This window comes from Hippocampus bargibanti, linkage group LG02, assembly GCF_051943395.1.
Source record: "Hippocampus bargibanti isolate YZ-2025 linkage group LG02, ASM5194339v1, whole genome shotgun sequence".
NCBI classification, from domain to species: Eukaryota; Metazoa; Chordata; class Actinopteri; order Syngnathiformes; family Syngnathidae; genus Hippocampus; species Hippocampus bargibanti.
In genome coordinates this window covers 31,649,072-31,671,635 of record NC_142735.1, presented here as the reverse complement: position 1 = coordinate 31,671,635, position 22,564 = coordinate 31,649,072, and the positions used below count along the sequence as shown (strand labels likewise).

Genomic DNA, 22,564 nt, shown 5'->3' with positions numbered 1-22,564 from the left:
CTACCTAAACAACGCAATGGTGAATCGTTGTGTTTCACAGCCATTTGTGGTAACTGACATAAAGAAGGTGTAAGTTGACACAAATATCCTGCGGACAAATCAGCCCATTTCCAACGGAGCTTGGGCGCCATCCAGTGCATTTTCTGGGCGCTACATTGGAGTCCAGACGGCTGGAATTGATACGGGAGGATTTCTTTAATCGATTGCAAACATTAATGCTTTCCTCTTCAGAACTATTTGAATCATATTCATAACTGGATGAGTAACAAGAAAGCATCTTCGCCGAATCTGAACTCTCTGAAGCCATTGTTTTGATCCTGGAGCAAAGGAGTTTGTGAAGGAGTATTCTGGTGTGACGTCACGAACAAGGGGGCGGGACTTTCTGAATCTGCACAGTTCCGAGCTCATTTTGTGGCAGTTTTGGGACACTTAAAGTCATTTTTATGGGTGTTTTGCATATATCAGATAGAATGATGAGTCTGAAGCTAGAAATTGAAGGCGTGATGTTCACTGTTGTTTGTGGGAATGCCCCACAAGTAGGATGTGAGCTGGCGGAGAAGGATACATTTTGGTTGGACTTTGATGAAATCATACAGAACATCCCGAGAAGTGAGAGGGTTGTAATTGGTGGAGACTTCAATGGACATGTTGGTGCAGGAAACAAAGATGATGAGGAGGTGATGGGCAGGTTTGGACTCCAGATGAGGAACGCTGAAGGACAGATGGTGGTTGACTTTGCTAAGGGAATGGAAATGGCTATTGTGAATACTTTCTTTCAGAAGAGACAGGAACATAGGATGACCTAGAAGCGTGGAGGCAGAAGTAAACAGGTAGACTACATTTTGTGTCAACGGCGCCATCTAAAGGAAATCAGTGACTGCAAAGTAGTGGTTGGTGAGAGTGTAGCCAGACAGGATAGGTTGGTGGTGTGTAGGATGACGCTGGCAGTGAGGAAGATAAAGAAACCAAAGGCTGAAATGAGGACAAAATGGTGGAAATTGAAAAAGGAAGAGTGTTGCATGACATTTGGGGAGGAGGTAAGACAAGCACTGGGCGGGCAAGAGGTCCTTCCAGATGACTGGCAAACTACAGCGAACACAATCAGAGACACGGGTCGGAAAGTTCTTGGTGTATCGAGTGGAAGAAAGGGAGATAAGGAGACTTGGTGGTAGAATGGGGAGGTGCAGGAGTGTATACAGCGAAAGAGGTTAGCAAAGAAGGAGTGGGACACTGAGAGGACGGACGGGAGTAGACAGCAGTACAAGGAGATGCAGCGCACAGTTAAAGTCAAGGTGGCAAAGACCAAACAAGAGGCCTATGATGTATGTATGCTCGTCTGGACAGCAAGGAAGGTGAGACTGATCTTTACAGGCTGGTGAAACAGAGGGGAGTGAACAGATGCCTGAAGAATGGAGACGAAGTGTACTCGTGCCCATTTTTAAGAACAAAGATGTGCAGAGTTGTACTAATTACAGAGGAATAAAGTTGATGAGCCATACAATGAAACTCTGGGAAAAAGTAGTTGAAGCTAGACCAGACATGGGCAAACTACGGCCCGTTAGGCTTTTCAATCCGGCCCGCCGAACTTGCCCAAATTATAGTACAAACAGTGTCTAAAACTCATGACAAAAAGCTAGCGAACAACAGGGCAGATAACTGAAAAGTTACCTGCCCCATTTTTCCCAACTTGAAGCAAAATGAGACCAATTCCATTAAGAAACATTGTCACAAAATATAAAGTTTTTTTTTTAATCAAGAATGCACCAACTACAAATGCTACCTTGCTTAATTTACGGCAAATGCGCATGGCTGTAAATTTTGCTACAGTAGTCGATTCTCACGGTGGTGCACAACGCAACGTTTGCATTGATTCCTACGAGCCACTAAGCCCCTTTCATAAGTCTCACGTACACTTTACAGTCACGGTTTAATGTAAATTTACGTTTTGTAGCGTCACATATGTTGTTAGCTTCTTTTGAATCTTTCTTCTAGTTTGAGGTTCTGTGCATCTATTTTGGAAAATGACATGCAATTGCACGACTTTGTAACGCTTGCGAAAGTCCGGAAGAAAGAAGCAGGCTTCTGATTGGCTGCCGAGCCGAGTATGCAAATTTCAACTGCAGGTAGTCTATGTTTGTGTGCTCGGCGACGGTACACGTGTATGGTTTGCGCGTGAAGGCGAGAGCGTCAGTGAGGAGTTTGTTGAGCGCGCGGTCAGGACAAACCATCTATGATTTTAACACAAGTCGGTATTATTGAGCTTGAATCTTTCGTTGTGTAATAATATGTTTTGAATGTTGAAAGTGATTCCATTTTTCAATAAATGTTGATTTCTTAACTTTGCACCTTCGATTGAAACTCATTAATAACAGACGCAATCTTGATAAATCACAGTGCATATGTTATTTTAATCTATTTCCATTTCCTCCTCCAAGTAATAAAATTGAAATAGTCTGTAAATGCCATATCTTGCATATTCCTTGAGACAAATTTATTAACTGATCAGGGATATTTTTCACATTTGAAAGACAGTTAATAAATTGGGTTGTAGTGTTCTTACTGTGCTATGAGGTTTGTACATACTACATTTAAAGGACAACCGGCACCATTTTTTGTTTTTGTTTCCCACTGACATCAGAAAAACGTTTTATAGCATCTATAATACCCAAAACAGGCAGGCTGATATTTTTAGTTAAATGAAAAACACCAATAAAAATGACTTCAAAATGAATCCGGAAATGGTCAGTTTCAGAAGGTTCCACCCCTCTGTTCGTGACGTCACGCCAAGACGTCTTGCCTTGCTCGAGAATCAAAACAATGGCTTCAGATTCGGAGAAGATGTTTTCTTGTTCTTGTTCTTCTGAAGAGGAAAGCATAAATGTTTGCAATTGATTCTAGGAGTCCTCCCATATCAATTCGAGCCGTCAATGACAGCAATGTAGCACCCAGAAAAAGCAGAAGATGGCGCCCAAGCGCCGTTGGAAATGGGCTGATTTGTCAGCTGGGAATTTGTGTCAGCGAATATCAAATACAGTAAAGTCTCGTTATATCGATATTCAAGGGAGTCCGAAAAAATATCGATATAACCGGGACTATCGATATATCGGACCCTGTTTGCATGTAATTTTCTCCGTGCGTGCATAGAAATAGTATCGATATAACCGGGACTATCGATATATCCGATATCGATATAACGAGACTTTACTGTAGTTGTCTTGGTGCAACACACAACGATTCACCATGGCGTTATTTATGTGTTTTCCTTCTAATTTCGCCATCAACACGGATCAACACGGATTAACACGAAGTTTTCAGACCAAACAAAGTACCCAAAATGCATTGTATGTCGCTTTCTCGGTCAGGGGCGGTCCAAACGTGACGTCACATGGGGATCGTCATCAACTCGAAAACAAGACTTCATATATTCAGCGCAAGTCTTAAAAAGTAAACTATAGCTATATGCTGTGGAATCTTTGTCAAATACGCTCAGTCGAAGTCATTTGAAGTGATTTTATAAATTATGGACATAACTTGTTCGGAGTATTTCCGGCCCAAACACTCCCTCCAAATGCTCCTGGCCCGGCCCCTCTGTCAAATTTTAGAACCCAATGCGGCCCGCGAGTCAAAAAGTTTGCCCACCCCTGAGCTAGACTAAGAGCAGAAGTGAACATTTGTGAGCAGCAGTATGGCTTCATGCCAAAAAGAGAGTACGACAGATGCAGTGTTTGCTTTAAGACTGCTGATAGAGAAGTACAGAGAAGGTCAGAAGGAATTGCATTGTGTCTTTGTAGATCTGGAGAAAGCGTACGACAGGGTGCCCAGAGAAGAGCTGTGGTATTGCATGAGGAAGTCTGGAGTGACAGAAAAGTATGTCAGGGCGGTGCAAGACATGTATCATGACTGTAAGACAGTTGTGAGGTGCGCTGTCGGTGTGACTGAGGAATTCAAGGTGGAGGTGGGACTCCACCAGGGGTCAGCTCCGAGCCCCTTCTTGTTTGCTATGGTGATGGACAGCCTGAGAGACGATGTTAGACAGGAATCTCCTTGGACCATGATGTTTGCAGATGACATTGTGATCTATACCGAGAACAGGGAACAGGTGGCAGAGAAACTAGAGACGTGGAGGTATGCCCTGGAAAGGAGAGGAATGAAGATCAGTCGCAGCAAGACGGAATATATGTGTGTGAATGAGAGGGATCCCAGTGCAAGAGTGATGATACAGGGAGAAGAGATAAATAAGGTGGAGGATTTTAAGTACTTGGGTTCAACTGTCCAGAGCAATGGAGAGGGTGGAAAAGAGGTGAAGAAGCGTGTCCAGGCAGGCTGGAGCGGCTGGAGAAAAATGTCAGGTGTGATGTGCGATAGAAGGGTTTCAGCTAGGATGAAAGGAAAAGTGTATAAAACAGTTGTGAGACCAGCCATGATGTTTTGACTGGAGACAGTGCCACTGAAGAAAATATAGGAAGCAGAGCTGGAGGTAGCAGAGCTGAAGATGTTGAGGTTTTCTTTAGGAGTGACCAGGTTGGATAGGATCAGGAATGAGTACATTAGAGGGACAACTCATATTAGAGGCTTTGGAGAGAAAGTCAGAGAGGCCAGACTGAGATGGATTGGACATGTCCAGAGGAGAGAGAGTGCCTATATATGACGGAGAGGAGGTTTATGGATGTGGTGAAAGAGGACATGAAGGTAGCTGGTGTGAGAGAAGAGGATGCACAAAACCGGGAAAGATGGAGGACAATGATTCGCTGTGGCGACCCCTGAAGGGAAAAGCCGAAAGGAAAAGAAGAAGTGTTTTAGATGCTATAAAACGTTTTTCCGATGTCAGTTAGGAAACAAAAAAATGGTGACGGTTGTCCTTTAAAACCAAAAGAAGGCAAATTTTAAACATACAAAAGCAGCGCTGCTCAAAGTGGAAGTCAGCGTTGTGGAAGTTGGCGTGGAGGCTTTCTTTTCACGCGTCTCTGCATGAATGCGGGTGGATTTTTCCTCCCTCGGTTTTCGTGGGCTCCCCAGACAGGAAGTTTGATTCTTTTATTTTTTTCGTGCTCGGTGGCCTGCAGGCAGGCATTTGTCTGCAGATTCTCAGTCCCTTTACGAGGCTCATTTATGATGGAAATCTCAACAGGAAGGAAGGAAGTCAAGAGCCAAGGTTTCGAGTCAAGCATCCACCCGGGCAGCTGGATCGGATCTTAGCGCTGCTCCGCTTCCCCTGAAAGTGTCTTGTATTCGTCTTATTACCACAGACAAGCGGGTGGGCACGCACACACACACACCACGACAATGGAGGAAAACTCACATCGCCTTCACTAACAGTGTGGAGGGGAAAAAATAACATGAGTGGCTTTTACGAGCAGGCAAGAATTTCCGTGTCTGTTGAGTTCGATGAGGTGGTCTGCTGGAAATCATGTTTGCCGTGAAGGAGGGTGAGCGTTCCCACCTCAACGTTCCAGTTTGAAGAACACACTTGTTATGATGGTGAGGACGCTGTGTCCATCATGCCGCGCGATGTTATTCCCTTGATGCCCATGAAAGGACAACTGACACTATTTTTTTTGTTTCCTAACTGACATCGGAAAAACGTTTTATAGCATCTAAAATACCCAAAACACGCAGGCTGATATTTTTAGTCAAATGCAAAACACCAATAAAAATGACTTAAAGGACAACCAACAAGTTGTGTCCATAATTTGTAAAATCACTTCAAATGACTTCGACTGAGCGTATTTTACAAAGATTCCACGGCATATAGCTATATTTTACCTTTTAAGACTCGCGCTGAATATTCAGGAAGTCTTGTTTTGGAGTTGATGACAATGCCTGACATGACGTCACGTTTGGAACGCCCCCTGACCGAGGAAGCGACACACACTGCATTTTGCGGTACTTTGTTTGGGCTGAAAACTTCATGTTGATCCGTGTGGATGGCGAAACACATAAATAACACGATGGTGAATCGTTGTGTGTTGCACCAAGACTACTATTTGATTCTAGTTGAGACACATTCCCAGCAGACAAATCAGCCCATTTCCAACTTAGCTTGGGCGCCATCTTGTGCATTTTCTGGGATGCTACATTGGAGTACTGATGCCTCGAATTGATACGCAAGTACTTCTTTAATCGATTGCAGACATTTATGCTTTCCTCATCAGAACTGAATAATATTCATAACTGGATGTACAGTAACAAGAAAGCATCTTCTCCGAATCTGAAGCCATTGTTTTGATTCTAGAGCAAGGCAAAGACATCCTGGCGTGACGTCACGAAGAAAGGGGCGGGACCTTCTGAAACTCACCATTTCCGAGGTCATTTTGAAGTAGTTTTGGGACACTTTAACTCATTTTTATTTCTGTTTTGCATTTGACTAAAAATATCAGCCTGTGTGTTTTGGGTATTTTAGTTGCTATAAAACGTTTTTCTTGATGTCAGTTAGGTAACAAAAAAATGGTGTCGGTTGTCCTTTAAAGTGTCCCAAAACTGCCACAAAATGAGCTGGGCAGATTCAGAAAGTTCCACCCCCTTGTTCGTGACGTCACTATTGGTCACACACTGCCTTGCTCCAGAATCAAAACAATGGCTTCAGAGAATTCAGATTCGGGAAAAAAGATAATTTCTTGTTACTCATCCAGTTATGAATTTGATTCAAATAGTTCTGTAGATGAAAGCATAAATGTTTGCAATTGATTAAAGAAGTCCTTCGTATCAATTCAAGCCATCTGCAAGCGATGAAACCGGTGAAGATCTGGACTCCAATGAAGCGCCAAGAAAATGCACAAGATGGCGCACAAGCTCTGTTGGAAATGGGCTATTTTGTCCACTGGGAATTTGTGTCAACTTACACCTTATTTATGTCCGTTGCCGCAATTGGCTGCGACCCACAATGATTCACCATCGCGTTGTTTAGGTAGTTTTTTTTCTAATTTCGCTATCAACACTGCGTTTTCAGACGAAAAAAAGTACCCAAAATGCATTGTGTGTCACTTTCTCGGTCACGGGTGTTTTCCTCCGTGACGTCACAGAGGGCATCGTCATCAACTCAAAAACAAGACTTCCTGAATATTCAGCGTGAGTCTTAAAACGTAAAATATAGCTATATGCGGTGGAATACGCTCAGTAGAAGTCATTTGAAGTGATTTTACAAATTATGGACACTTGTCCGGGGGTGTCGGTTGCCCAATAAGGCCTGTCTCTGATCTGACCTGATGTCGATGCGCCGCCACTGACGCCGCGACTGTTGTTGATGTGTGACTGGCACAGGGTGGTGACTTACGAGTGCTGTCCCGGTTACGAGAAGATTCCTGGGGAGAGAGGCTGTCCCGCAGGTATGACTTTTGACCTTAAACTAGCCATTGTGTTTCTCGGTCCATTAGATGTTAAGATAAGATGTTGTCTGTGACTGTAAAGTGTCCTTGAGAGCTTTGAAAGGCGCTTGAAATAAAATGTATTATTATTATTATTATTATTACAGTAAAGTCTCGTTATATCGATATCGGATATATCGATAGTCCCGGTTATATCGATACTATTTCTATGCACGCACGGAGAAAATTACATGCAAACAAGGTCGGATATATCGATAGTCCCGGTTATATCGATATTTTTTCGGACTCCCTTGAATATCGATATAACGAGACTTTACTGTATTATTATTGATGAAAAGGTTTCTTCAGCCATTCGTTTGGCAATTTGCATACTAAGCACCGGCAGCCAATCAGAGGCCTCCTTCGGACTACACCATGACTGAATACTGTACTTGAGAGTTTTGAAAGCCGGTTAGAAATAGGAGTCCCTGTAGCTTTGAGCAGACAACGCAACGCAAACATTGCATTGTGCATCGTGACGATAACGATAACTGGAGTTAAATCTTCAGCAAAGGTTATTTCTCATAAATTAAGCAAGGGAGCATTTCTGGTAGGTCCTTCCTTAAATTTAGAAAACCCTTTATAATTCAGAACTCTGTTGTTGTTTTTTTGCTATTAGTCGTCTTATTGTGTTTCAAATTGTGAAAAATCGGGCGGGCAACTTTATGGCCGGGCAGGTAACTTTTCAGAGTTGTCTGCCTGGGTGTCCACAAACTTTTTGTCATGAGTTTCAGACAATGGAAACATATTAGCTATCCTAGCTATCTATTAGCTATCAAGCTAGAGAGCTAGCTATTAGCAATATAGCTAGCTAGCTATTTGAGTCAAGAAACATATTAGCGATCTAGTTAGCTATCTATCTATTAGTTATCTAGCATTCTATTAGCTAGCTTTCTATCAGAAAAAATATCCTGTGACTGTAAAGTGACCTTGAGAGTTTTTAAAGGCGCTTAGAAATTAAAATTATGATTATTTTTATTAATAATAATAATAATAATAAAATCAGTGATTCTTCCCCTCATGAGTAACGAAAAAGGGACCCTTCCAATAGATACAAGAAAGAACTGATAGACTGTCTCCAAAAGTTAGAGAAAGGTAAACATATAGACCACAGGTGTCAAAGTCAAGGCCAAACCTGGCCCGCCACATCATTTTTTTCGGCCCGTGAAAGCAAATCAAACTTGTAAAATTCCATGATGCTTGCTAAAATCCTAACCAAAATTTCATATTTGTGGATGTAAACCACAATAACAGTCATTCTTCTTGACTTCAGATTTGAAAACTAGCTATTCATTAATTTGTTGTGCGCTCTATATGTAATATGTGGAGGGGATTCAACATTCTAATGGCTTCCCCAAATTCATACCGGCCCTCGAGAGGAAACTATAACTACAATGTGGCCCGCGGCAAACAATTACTTTGACACCCCTGATATAGACAAACACATGTATTTTAGATTAAACCCGGGAGAGGCCACGCCATGTATGGCTTGCCAAAAATACATAAAGAAGGGTTCCCCCTCAGACCCATTGTTTGTAGCATTGACTCCTCTACATACAATGTAGCTAAATATTTAAAAACGATCTTAGCTCCGTTGGTTGGTCAAACAGAATATCACGTAGAGAACACCACAGCGTTTTTAGAGAGGATCAAAGACCTCATATTGGAATCTGAGGAAACATTAACATCTTACGATGTGACCTCTCTCTTTACATCTGTCCCCACCCCTGCAGCAGTTCACTCAACCGGGAAGTAACTCAAATAGATAGAAAGTTAGCCAGCTTCCTATTATATAGCCAACAGATAGCCAGCTAGCTAGTTACCCAATAGATAGCCAGCTCACCTTATTATAAACAGAAATGCAGTTTGACACCTGTGACACCTGCACCAGGTTCCGACCTGCCCCTTCAGCCTCCTCGCAAACACGCAAGTTCAAAGTCAATTTGCTTGAGTTTTTGAGGTAAACATGAGCCTGGTTGCCCGTCTCCAGACGGAAGGCGTTGACGGAGGGGGTCGTTGTGTCCGCAGCTCTGCCTCTGGTCAACATTTACAACACGGTGGGAGCAGTGGGAGCGTCCACCACCAAAATGTACGCCGACAGAGCCCAACTGAGGGAGGAGATTGAAGGCCCCGGAAGCTTCACCTTCTTTGCTCCCAGCAACCAGGCCTGGGCCGCGCTTCCCACCGTCAGTGCTCGCCGCCCGTTTCCCCCGCACCACCGGCAAACTTTTTTGCTCGTTCTGTCCCGACTAACTTGGATGGGATGGGTGAATGAGCGCAGGAGATCTTGGACGCCCTGGTGAGCAACGTGAACATCGAGCTGCTCAACGCTCTCCATTACCACATGGTCAACCGCCGCCTGACATCAGAAGAGCTGAAGCACGCCTCCTCCTTCTCGTCCATGTATCAGGACTTCCACGTCCATGTGCACCACTACTCTAATGGGGTAACGACTCATACCTGTCAACCTTGGCTAATAGCTGCCCTCTATATTGTGTTTATACTTTGTGTTTATTCGCTAGCTTGCTGCGGTGTAGAATCATGCTATATTGTGTTCATTATTTGTGTTTATTAGCTAGCTAGCTAGCCACGGTAGATAATCATGATATATTGTGTTTATTTGCTAGCTAGCTACGGTAGATAATCATGCTATATTGTGTTTATTCTTTGTGTTTATTAGTTAGCTAGTTAGCCACGGTAGATAATCATGATATATTGTGTTTATTAGCTAGCTAGCTACGGTAGATAATCATGCTATATTGTGTTTATTCTTTGTGTTTATTAGCTAGCTAGCTAGCCACGGTAGATAATCATGATATATTGTGTTTATTAGATAGCTAGCTACGGTAGATAATCATGCTATATTGTGTTTATTCTTTGTGTTTATTAGCTAGCCAGCTAGCTATGGTATAGAATCATGGGTTGAGTGAATGCTGGCGCGTGCGGCTGCCGCTGCTCTCCCGCAGAAAAAATATCCTGTGACTGTAAAGTGTCCTTGAGAGTTTTGAAAGGCGCTTATAAATGAAATGTATTATTATGCTTTCATAATCGACCGTACGCAGTGATAAAAAATATAGACATATGATCGAGTATTACTTTTGCCCCCCTTATTAATGATTGCAATTCCCCTTATGAAAGGATAACCGACGCCTCTGGACATTTTATCTTTTAAGACTCGCACTGAATATTCAGGAAGTCTTGTTTTTCAGTTGGTGACGATTCCTGACATGACGTCATGTCAGGAATGCCCCTGACCGAGAAAGCGACACACAATGCATTTTGGGTACTTTGTTTGGTCTGAAAACATCGTGTTGATCCGCGTTGATGGCGAAATTACAAGGAAAATACATAAATAACGCGATGGTGAATCGTTGTGTGTTGCACCAAGACGACTATTTGATACTAGTTGACACAAATTCCCAGCAGACAAATCCGCCCATTTCCAACAGAGCTTGGGCGCCATCTTGTGCATTTTCTGGGACGCTACATTGGAGTCCAGACGGCTCGAATTGATACAGAAGGACTTCTTTAATCAATTGCAAACATTTATGCTTTCCTCTTCAGAACTATTTGAATCATATTCACAACTGGATGAGTAACAAGAAAGCATCTTCTCCGAATCTGAAGCCATTGTTTTGATTGTAGACCAAGGCAAGATGTCCTTGCGTGACGTCACAAACAGGGGGGCGGTACCTTCTAGAAACTCGCCATCTCCGAGCTCATTTTGTGGCAGTTTTGGGACACTTTAAGTCATTTTTACTGGTGTTTTGCATTTGACTAAAAATATCAGCCTGCGTGTTTTGCCTATTTTAGATGCTATAAAACGTTTTTCTGGTGTCTTTTACGAAACAAAAAAATTGTGTCGGTTGTCCTTTAAGCGATAATAAACCTTTCAAACACAACCCAACACATAATTATTTACTTATAGCAAGAATAAAAACAGAGATTCCTCGATTGCAAATGCCAGACTTCAAATACGGAAACGGAAATACAAAATCAAACAATGTGACGCGTACGCACATATCATGCTTTGTCAAGAAAGACTCGATAACTGCAGCTTTTTTTTTATCGTATAAAAGTTGTTATACGGCATACACTATTCAAAATGACAATAATAATAATACATTTGATTTCTAAGCGTCTTTCAAAACTCTCAAGGTCACTTTCCAGTCACAGGATAAATTTTTCTGTGGGTGAGCAGCGGTAGCCAGACGCGCTACTCAACCCGGAAGTAACTCAAATCGATAGAAAGCTAGCTAGTTTGTCAATCGATAGCCAACAGATACCTAGCTAGATAGCCAGCCAACTAGATAACTAATAGATAGCCAGTTAGATAGCTAGCTAGATAGCTAGCCAGCCAGATAGCTAATAGATAGCAAATAGCTAGCAAATAATAATAATAATACATTTCATTTATAAGCACCTTTCAAAACTGTTAATCTAATGGTGGTACAGGGTGTTAGCTGTAAATTCTAAAATGTCAATTTTCTAAATTTTATAAATATTTTAATAAAATGTCAATTTTCTAAATGATGAAAGAACATAGAAATTACGGGGAAAACGTATACGTTGACAGGTATGGAATGCGCTCGCTCTCAGAGAACAACATGCTTCTGTGTTCAGATCGTGACGGTGAACTGCGCTCGTCTCATCAAAACGGACCAGCACGCCACCAACGGTATCGTGCACGTGGTGGACCGCGTCATCACGGCCATTTCCAACAACGTCCACATGCTCATCGACATGGACGACAACCTGGAAACACTGCGCGTGAGTGCCAGCCGCCTCACGTCGGACGATTTCATTGCTTGGGCGCTGACAGACTCCCATGCGACCATTCAGACGGCGATCGCCGCCGCCGGCCTGACCAGCGTTTTGGAGGGCGAGGGTCAGTTTACCATCTTCGCTCCTACCAACGAGGCCTTTGAGAAGATTCCGCCAGAAACTCTCAACAGGATTCTGGGAGACCCCGTGTCTCTGCGAGGTAAAGGGAGGTAAACCTCGATGCCTTTCCCGTCGCTCTTCCCGCTGACGCTTCTCCTTTCAGATCTGCTCAACTACCACATCCTGAAGAACATGCGCTGCGCAGAGTCCATCGTGTCGGGAATGCCGATGGAGACGCTGCAAGGCACGGTGCTGGAAGTGGGATGCGATGGAGACCAGCTAACCGTCAACGGGAAGGCGGTGGTGGTGAAAAAGGACCAGCTGGGCACGAATGGTGTCGTCCACTACGTCAATCACTTGCTCATCCCGGACTCGGGTAGGCCACGCTTCAAACATTGTCCGCCCGCCAACGTACAGTGATACTTTGGTTTACGAATGTTAAATATATGAAAATGTTACCTTGGCATACAAACTATTTTTTGGGATACACACGGAGCTGCCACAATGAGTGATGTGTCGTTCGCGAACGAGCCCGTTCTCCTAACAAGAAAATGGCAGCCGAATGTTTTTGTCCTCTATTTCCCGCCCCCAGTCTTCGGTTAAAGCCACGTGATTGGTCATGAACGCAGCAATGAGGGCAGGTGGTTTAAAGATTAAAGAGACAGGCAGACAACAGAGAGAGACAAAATGGATAGAAAACTGTGAAATTTGGACTCGTTTTAACTTTGATAGTTCAAAGGCAGAGTGTAGACTGTAAGGTTAAAATTCCCATCAATCAGGCTCCACAAATATACAATCCATCTATACACTTGATGCAAAAAGCTATCAACCCAGCTAAACAGAACACAATTGATGAGGAACAAGGTAAAATGATCGCAGAGAAAGCACCTCCAACGGATCATTCCTCAAGATGGTGAAAGAAGAAGGCTATGTTCCTCATCAAGTGATTAATGCTGATGAAACCGGCCACTCCATTCCATCAAGCCATCAATGACCATCACAAAAGTAAATAAAATGACTTTATTATACTGTACAGTTTATTTATTTAATTATAATACCATAGCCCATTTATTATACATAAAATAAGGTATATTTTGTGTAGTTTTAAGGCTTAGAAAATTAGAAAGTAGAAAATGATGTTTTATGGGGACCTGGGAACGGATTATTCTCATTTTAATTGTTGCCTATGGGAAATTAATTTTTGGGATACACACTTTTTACCTTACACACTGTCTGGGAAGCAATTAAGTTCGTAACCCAAGGTATCACTGTAATTGGTCAGAGCGCGCCCAATCTGTGTGCTGGAGTCACCCACAACCATCATTCCCACAAACTCACATCGGCGCTCGACTTTGAACCAGGCAAAGTGCTGTCAACCAGCGAGCCACTTAAAGTTGAGCGCAAGAGTAGAAAAGCGTCCAGGGATCCTTTTAGCCTGATGTCAGTGGAAAACCAACCCAACCCAAACAATGTGTCGTGCAGCCAAAACCCTGCTGGAGCTGGCAGAAAGCTCCAATGTGGCCACGGCAACCAGAATGTTTGCGGAGGCTGGTTTTAACCCCCATCTGAGGGGCTCCGAACCTCTGACAGTATTGGCACCCCTGGACAGTGCCTTCGTAGGTGAGGGCCGTCGACAGCGGGGGGGGGGCTTGATGGCACCGCCATCCCCCCCCCCTGACGTGGCTACGTGCCATCGACAGGAAGCCGGATGAGCGGTGACATGCGGAAGGTGATGAGCAATCACATCATCAAGGACCAGCTGTCCTCCAAGTCGCTGTATCACAATCAGGAGCTGGAGACGCTGTCGGGTGTCAAACTCCGAGTCTTGGTCTACAGAAACGTGAGGCGTCTCGCTTTTGAATGCCTTTTCCCCTCATTTTCCATTGCTTTTAATAAAAATAATAATACATTTCATTTACAAGCGCCTTTCAAAATTTTCAGGGTCACTTTAACGTCATTGGACAAGTTTTTCTGTGGGTGAACAGCGGCAGCCACACGCGCCAGCGTTCACTCAATCCAGAAGTAACTCAAATAGACAGAAAGCGAGCCAGCTAGCTATTAGATAGCCAACAGATAGACAGCTAGATAGCTAGCTAGCCAATAGACAGCTAATACATAGCTAGCTAACCAGCTAGCTTGCCAATAGATAGCTAGTTAGCTGGATAGCTAGCTAACAGATAGATAGATAGATAGATAGATAGATAGATAGATAGATAGATAGCTAATAATAATAATAAAATAATAATAATAATAATAATAATAATACATTTCAGTTGCAAGCACCTTTCAAAACTCTCAAGTTCACTTTAACGTCACTGGATCAGTTTTTCTGTGGATGTGCAGTGGCAGCCACACGCGCCAGCGTTCACTCAACCCGGAAGCAACTCAAATAGATAGAAAGCGTGCCAGCTATCTATCAGATCGCCAGCTAGATAGCTAATAGATAGCCAGCTAACCAGCTAGCTAGCCAATAGATAGCTAGCTAGCTGGATAGCTAGCTAACAGATAGACAGCCAGCTTGCTAGATATCTAGTAATAATACATTTCATTTGCAAGCGCATTTCAAAACTCTCAAGGACACTTTACAGTCACAGGATCAGTTTTTTTCTGTGGGCGAGCAGCAACAGTCACAAGCGCCGCCGTTCATTCAACCTGGAAGTAACTCAAATAGTAGAACGTTCGCTAGCTAGCTAATAGATACAGTAATAATAATACATTTGATTTTTGAGTGCCTTTCAAAACTCTCATGGACACTTTACAGTCACAGGATCAGTTTTCTTCTGTGGGTGAGCAGCGGCAGCCACACGCGCCAGCGTTCAGTCCACCCAGAAGTAACTCAAATAGATAGAAAGCGAGCCAGCTAACTATTAGATAGCAAATAGATAGCCAGCTAACCAGCTTGCTACCCAATAGATAGCTAGCTAGCTGGATGGCTAGCTAACAGATAGCCAGTTAGCTAGATAGCTAATAATAATAATAATAATAATATACTCAACCCGGAAGTAAGTCAAGTAGATAGAAAGCTAGATAGATAGATAGATTTATTTTTATTATTATTATTTTTAAAGATCTGCTAAATGCAGTGACTGTGATTGTTTTGGTCTCTACGCGCCCTATCTGTACCTGTATCTATTAGCTAGCTCGCTAGCTTTTTATCTATTTGAGTTACTTCCGGGTTGAGTGAACGCCAGCGCGTGTGGCTGCCGCTGCTCACCCACAGAAAAAAAACTGATCCTGTAACTGTAAAGTGTCCTTGAGAGTTTTGAAAGGCGGTTAGAAATCAAATTTATTATTATTACTGTATCTATTAGCTAGCTAGCTAGCATTCTATCTATTTGAGTTACTTCCAGGTTGAGTGAACGCCGGCGCGTGTGGCTGCCGCTGCTCACCCACAGAAGAAAACTGATCCTGTGACTGTAAAGTGTCCATCAGAGTTTTGAAAGGCACTCAGAAATCAAATGTATTATTATTACTCTATCTATTAGCTAGCTAGCGAACGTTCTACTATTTGAGTTACTTCCAGGTTGAATGAACGGCGGCGCTTGTGACTGTTGCTGCTCGCCCACAGAAAAAAAACTGATCCTGTGACTGTAAAGTGTCCTTGAGAGTTTTGAAAGGCGCTTAGAAATCAAATTTAATATTATTACCTTATCTTTTAGCTAGGTATCTATCTATTTGAGTTACTTCCAGGTTGAGTGAACGGCGGCACGTGTGGCTGCCGCTGCTCACCCAAAGAAAAAAAACTGATCCTGTGACTGTAAAGTGTCCTTGAGAGTTTTGAAAGGTGCTTAGAAATAAATAATAATAATAATAATACATTTCATTTATAAGCGCCTTTCAAAACTCTCATGGACACTTTGCAGTCACAGGATATTTTTTATACGGGTGAGCAGCGGCAGCCACACGCGCCATCGTTCTCTCAACCCGGAAGTAACATAAACAAAAAAAAAACAAATAATATGACAACACAAAGACAGAGTCATTCATTCTTCAGCACTTTCTGTACCCTCTTTGTGACATGAAGCAGTTCTAGATGAAAGAGGAGAGGACACTTTTTATTTTTATTTTTATTTTCATTATTATTATTTTTAGTATTTTTATTATCATTGGCTGGTGACCGGTTCAGGGTGTCCCCCGTCCCGCCCACTGGCTGTATGCAACTCTTGTGGATGGGAAAACCAATGAACGAAAAGCCGAAGAGGTGGAAAGACATTTTTTGACGTCGGACAAACAGATGGGAAGGGGTGAAGGGGGGGTTCAAGGGGGGCCGAGAAGGGGTCAAGGGGGGCCGAGGGGGGGCTTGTACTCACTTTTGGGCCCACTTGTTTGCACGCCTCAACGGACTTTTGCGCCGCTCACATAGAACTTATGCATCGAGAACGCCTGCCTGGCCGCTCACGACAAGACGGGTCGCTTCGGGACCCTTTTTACTGTGGACAACATCCTCACGCCACCGACGGGAACCGTCATGGACGTCTTGAAGGCAGACGAGCGCTTCGGGTGAGTTGTGGCGTGGAGGCGGCTCGCGGTTGGACTCTAATGGCAACGCCGCCTTCCTTTTGCAGCATCCTGGTCGGTGCCATCCAAGTGGCGGGGATGACGGAGCTGCTGAACCGGCCGGGGGCGCTGACTTTCTTCGCACCCACCGACGCCGCTTTCTCCGCCATGACGCAGCCCGAAATGGACAAGCTGATGCGTGAGTGGCGCTTCTTTGGCGTTGGAGGGTCTTCGCCGCACTTTTGTGCTGACATGTTGACGTTAGGGGATGATTGAAAGGGCAAACATTTGGGCTTTGTCGATGACAAGGTTTCTTCAGTCATGTGTACTTCTTTGAAGGTGTCGGACGTTTCGCTTCTTATCCAAGAGGCTTCGTCAGCGAACTGTCACGTTTTGCGAGGTGGTGATGGCGGGTTCGGATCCCAAAAAGCAGGCTGGAGGGAGCAGGGGGTTGTTTGACAAATTGTATTAAAATAAAGTCAGCAGGAACAAAATGTAAAACATCAAAATGATCTGAATGGAAAAAATACAAAGTAGCAAAAGAAAACCAAGTGTAAAAGTCCGCCAAGGTTAAACAAACACATACACAATGCATGCTGCAACCAAGCAGCAAAAAACAATGAATCGGCCCCGGATGATCGTGCCAGGTGTCCTTTTAAGTGTCATTGATTTTAACGACCAACACCTGCAAGGCTGCCGGCAGGGCTGACGTCTCTACCCGCTGGTCGCCAATCTGATCGGGACGACCAGCACCTGTGCAGGTGCAGGCGGGGCCGACAGCGTCCCCCATTGGTCGCCAACCAGATCATGACACGAACTCAAATTTTAAATGTGTTTTGTCGTCCATTTTTAAAAATGTATTTTCAATTAATTTATTGTAGCTTCTCAGGATGATTTTTTTTTTAGTTTTCATGTTCTGACAATTCTTTTCTGCCGTTATATAAACCAATATGTATGTATTGCATTGTATCTTAGGGAGCTGCCCTCATTTCAAGCTCATATAACTCCAGGCCCATATAATTTAGGAATTAACTCTTTACGGCTGCTTTTCTTTCTCCAGGAAACCGGCAGCAGCTGTCTGCCTTGCTCAAATACCACCTGGGGGAAGGACTGGTGGTCAGCGGCGGCGTGGGCTCTCACACCAGGATCAAGCCCCTGCTGGGTGACAAGCTGGAATTGGGCGTGGTCGGTGGCCGCCGCTTTCCCGCGCACGTTGCGCCCCATCTTCTCGTTAACGCCCACTTTTGCCCCGCAGAGGAACACCACGGTCTTTGTGAACCGAGTGCCGGTAGCCCAGAGCGACCTGATGGCCACCAATGGCGTCGTGCACGCCGTCGACAGTATCGTCAAACCGCTGCGTGAGTCCGACGTGATCCCAGATGCTCGTTCGGAGCATCCGTTAAAAGACGGCATCCGTTTTCCGCAGCTCTCAAGGTGGACCGTGAGCAAGCGGACGGGCCCCGGGCATCCTTCTCGCCTTCTTTTTCTTCGACTACCTCTTCCGTGGTGAGAATCTATGACATCACAAGTTTCAACATCCCAAACCGACAGTTGATGAGCGCCCTCGGTGTGCGATTGAGCCACCGGTGATCCACCGCGTCCAATCGGCATTGGTCGTGTGTGAAAATTGATCGCTCTGGTTGCCCTTCAAACCAACCCCACCAAAAACAAAAAACAAAAACAGGCCAGCATGGTCGCCAAGATAGGTCAAAACTACTGAGCCACAGGGTCTGTGTAAGCTCTCAGTCGTACAGGAGTGGTCCATCGATGAGAAGGTTACTTCAGCCGTCATCTGTACTTCTTTGAAGATGTCGGACCTTTCGCTTCTTATCCAAGAGTCTTCGTCAGCGACCTATTTTTTGCTGGTAGTTTCGGCCCTATATATATATATCCCTACCCTCCAGACGTGGCGTTGCCAGACTCTGCTATGATTGGTCCCTGTTCTCAAGTTGAGGGGAGCAGCGGACTACTCCCTGTGGCTACACTGATTACCTATATTGTCCTGACTGATTACTTCTATTGTCCTGCCTGAGTATGGGGTCTACGACTGGCCTGATTGCCCCATTTGCCCTGGTATCACCTCATCAGCATAACTAAGCCTACGTTGCCGAAGAAGTCGGTTGTAGGAACGATCCAAATTGAACCTCACCCCACCATGGCGATTTAGTGAAGGGTTTTGCTGTTTCGCCACGTCTGGACAATAGGGATGGATATATATATATATATATATATATATATATATATATATATATATATATATGGGACGAGCGGACAGCGGGGGGCGTGGCTTGCCTGTCGCTTAGGCAACGTAGGATTAGTAATACTGATGAGGTGATGCCGGTCGAAGTGGGGCAATCAGGCCAGTCGTTAGTCAGAACAATAGGAACAATCAGTGGAGCTGCAGGGAGTAGTCCTCTGCTCCCCCAAACCTGAGAGCAGGCACCTATCATAGAGTCCGGCACCGCCATGTCTGGACAGTAGGGATATATATATAGGGCCTAAACTACTAGTAAGACTTTAGTTTGCTGAGGAAGTTTCATGGATAAGAAGTGAAACGTCTGACACCTTCAAAGAAGTACAGATGACGGCTGAAGAAACCTTTTCATCGAAAGCCTAATTATGTCCTGCAACGTCATTATTCGGCGACGCAGAACAGAATCCAGAAAGGGGGAAAAAACTGGAAAATAGATGGTTTGAAAGGGGAGTAAAAGAAGCTATTTTTATAAAACAACAAAACCCTTCACTAAATCGCCATGGTGGGGTGAGGTTTAATTCGGATCGTTCCTACAACGGACTTCTGAGGCAACATAGGCTTAGTTATGCTGATGAGGGGATACCAGATCAGATGGCGCAATCAGGCCAGTCGTAGAACCCATACTCAGGCAGGACAATAGAAGTAATCAGTGTAGCCGCAGGAATTAGTCCTCTGCTCCCCCGACCTGAGAGCAGGGACCAATCATATCAGAGTCTGGCACCGCCACGTCTGGACAGTAGGGATATATATATAGGGCCAAAATTACCAGCAAAAGATTTTAGTTCGCTGATGAAGCCTCTTGGATAAGAAGCGAAACGTCCGACACCTTCAAAGAAGTACAGATGACGGCTGAAGAAACCTTCTCATCGATACAGAGCCACAGCCACCCTCCTCATCCAGCAGGTTGAGGAGAAGCAGCTTTGGCTCAAGCCAAACTGAAGCAAGGATTTTTACCTTCTGTACCGGGTTTTGCCGGCCAGCTGTGCCCGTTTGGCAACCAGTGCATGAGAAAAGACAGGCGCATGACCATCTGACACAAACATAGCGACCTGATGGCCACCAATGGCGTCGTGCACGCCGTCGACAGTATCGTCAAACCGCTGCGTGAGTCCGACGTGATCCCAGATGCTCGTTTGGAGCATCCGTTAAAAGACGGCATCCGTTTTCCGCAGCTCTCAAGGTGGACCGTGAGCAAGCGGACGGGCCCCGGGCATCCTTCTCGCCTTCTTTTTCTTCGACTACCTCTTCCGTGGTGAGAATCTGTGACATCACAAGTTTCAACATCCCTTTTTTTTTGATGGTAGTTTCGGCCCTATATATATATATATATATATATATATATATATATATATATCCCTACCCTCCAGACGTGGCGTTGCCAGACTCTGCTATGATTGGTCCCTGTTCTCAGGTTGAGGGGAGCAGCGGACTACTCCTTGTGGCTACACTGATTACCTATATTGTCCTGACTGATTACTTCTATTGTCCTGCCTGAGTATGGGGTCTACGACTGGCCTGATTGCCCCATTTGCCCTGGTATCACCTCATCAGCATAACTAAGCCTACGTTGCCGAAGAAGTCGGTTGTAGGAACGATCCAAATTGAACCTCACCCCACCATGGCGATTTAGTGAAGGGTTTTGCTGTTTCGCCACGTCTGGACAATAGGGATGGATATATATATATATATATATATATATATATATATATATATATATATATATATATATATATATATATATATATATATATATATATATATATATATATATATATATATATATATACACACACACACACATATGGTTCAAACTACCAGCAAATAAAATGTTTAAAATCACGCTGTATTGAGCGACCAGTTCATTCAGAATATATTCTTACTGGTAGTTTAGGCCCTATAGATATATCCCTACTGTCCAGACATGGCGGTGCCGGACTCTGCTATGATAGGTTCCTGCTCTCAGGTTGGGGGGGGCAGAGGACTACTCCCTGCAGCTGCTCCACTGATAGTTCCCATCATTCTGACTAACGACTGGCCTTATTTTCCCACTTCGACCGGTATCACCTCATCAGTATTACTAATCCTATGTTGCCTAAGCAGGCTATTGTATGAATGATCCAAATTGAACCTCACCCCACCAAACCGGTTTAATGAAGTTGTTTTATGAAAATCGCCTGTTTACTTCCCTTTCAATGCATCTATGTTCTTTCGCTAAGATTTTAACCTCATTGTCGTCAAATGAGTGGTTGCTAGCTTTTAGGTGCATATGTACTGCCGATTGAGGCCCACTAGTATTATCCTGGGATTGGCAGTCTTCGCAGCAGTCTCAGTGGTGAGGACGAGACTGCTGGCGGACGTTTCTCTGCATGAAAGAACCAAAATTAAACCAGACCACATCTGCCAATTATTGGTAATCTGCCTACGTATTTTCAATTTAGGGAGACATTTTACAAACAAATTCATGGTTGTGCTATGGGCTCACCAGTTTCACCCATAGTGGCTAATCTTTACATGGAAGAGATGGAGAAACAGGCCCTCACATCCTTCCCGGGGACAAAACCTAGACACTGGTTTAGATATGTGGACGATTTTGTCATAATTAAGAAACAAGAAATTCAATCCTTCACAGATCACCTCAACTCGGTAGACATCAACATTAAATTTACTCGTGAGGACATTAAAGAGAACCAACTAGCCTTCTTGGATTGTAAAGTAATTATAAAAGAGGACAGAGTGCTAAAAACAGAAGTCTTTAGGAAGGCTACGCACACTGACCAATACTTACTTTTTGCTTCTAACCACCCTTTACAACACAAACTAGGAGTCATCAGAACCCTCCAACATAGAGCTAAACTAATACCAACAAGCGTCGAAGGGAGAGTAAAGGAGTCAAAACATATCAGGAGAGCACTCACAAACTGTGGGTACCCTCAGTGGTCATTTAACAAATGTCAGAAAGAAATAATAGGGAATGAAACCACAAATTCTGAAGATACAAAGGAGAGGAGCAGCAGTACCTTACATTGCAGGAGTTTCTGAAAAACCACAAAGAGTCCTTTGACAACACAAAATTCCTACTTATTTCAAACCGATAAACACTTCAAGGCAGAAATTAGTGCATCCAAAAGATAGGCTACCAAATGAAAAATAAAGTAATGTAGTTTATTCAATACATTGTAAGAATGAAAATTGTAAAGAGCAGTACATTGGGGAGACTCAACAAATTCTCAAAAAAAACTTCATCAACATCGCAGGGATAATATAAGTGGACCTCAATCGGCAGTACATTTGCACCTAAAAGCTAGCAACCACTCATTTGACGACAATGAGGTTAAAATCTTGGGGTTCAATTTGGATCGTTCATACAATAGCCTGCTTAGGCAACATAGGATTAGTAATACTGATGAGGTGATACCGGTCGAAGTGGGGCAATCAGGCCAGTCGTTAGTCAGAACAATAGGAACAATCAGTGGAGCTGCAGGGAGTAGTCCTCTGCTCCCCCAAACCTGAGAGCAGGCACCTATCATAGAGTCCGGCACCGCCATGTCTGGACAGTAGGGATATATAT

The 22,564-nt window shown here is 43.9% G+C and overlaps 1 protein-coding gene and 1 long non-coding RNA gene across 2 annotated transcripts in view; both read left to right on the top strand.

Annotated features, from left to right (window-relative positions):
• Window positions 1-22,564, top strand: part of LOC148902461 (uncharacterized) — a 128,552-nt gene that overhangs the window by 99,475 nt on the left and 6,513 nt on the right. The gene's annotated exons all lie outside the window — the stretch shown is intronic.
• Window positions 1-22,564, top strand: part of tgfbi (transforming growth factor, beta-induced) — a 34,199-nt gene that overhangs the window by 5,122 nt on the left and 6,513 nt on the right. The window contains exons 3-15 of the mRNA XM_088991029.1: window positions 7,258-7,322; window positions 9,390-9,547; window positions 9,643-9,807; window positions 11,985-12,131; window positions 12,204-12,345; window positions 12,409-12,621; window positions 13,728-13,865; window positions 13,946-14,085; window positions 16,609-16,745; window positions 16,811-16,941; window positions 17,803-17,927; window positions 17,998-18,100; window positions 18,169-18,248. Coding sequence (XP_088847155.1) covers window positions 7,258-7,322; window positions 9,390-9,547; window positions 9,643-9,807; window positions 11,985-12,131; window positions 12,204-12,345; window positions 12,409-12,621; window positions 13,728-13,865; window positions 13,946-14,085; window positions 16,609-16,745; window positions 16,811-16,941; window positions 17,803-17,927; window positions 17,998-18,100; window positions 18,169-18,248 — 1,744 coding nt within the window. The remainder of the gene's footprint in view (window positions 1-7,257; window positions 7,323-9,389; window positions 9,548-9,642; window positions 9,808-11,984; window positions 12,132-12,203; window positions 12,346-12,408; window positions 12,622-13,727; window positions 13,866-13,945; window positions 14,086-16,608; window positions 16,746-16,810; window positions 16,942-17,802; window positions 17,928-17,997; window positions 18,101-18,168; window positions 18,249-22,564) is intronic.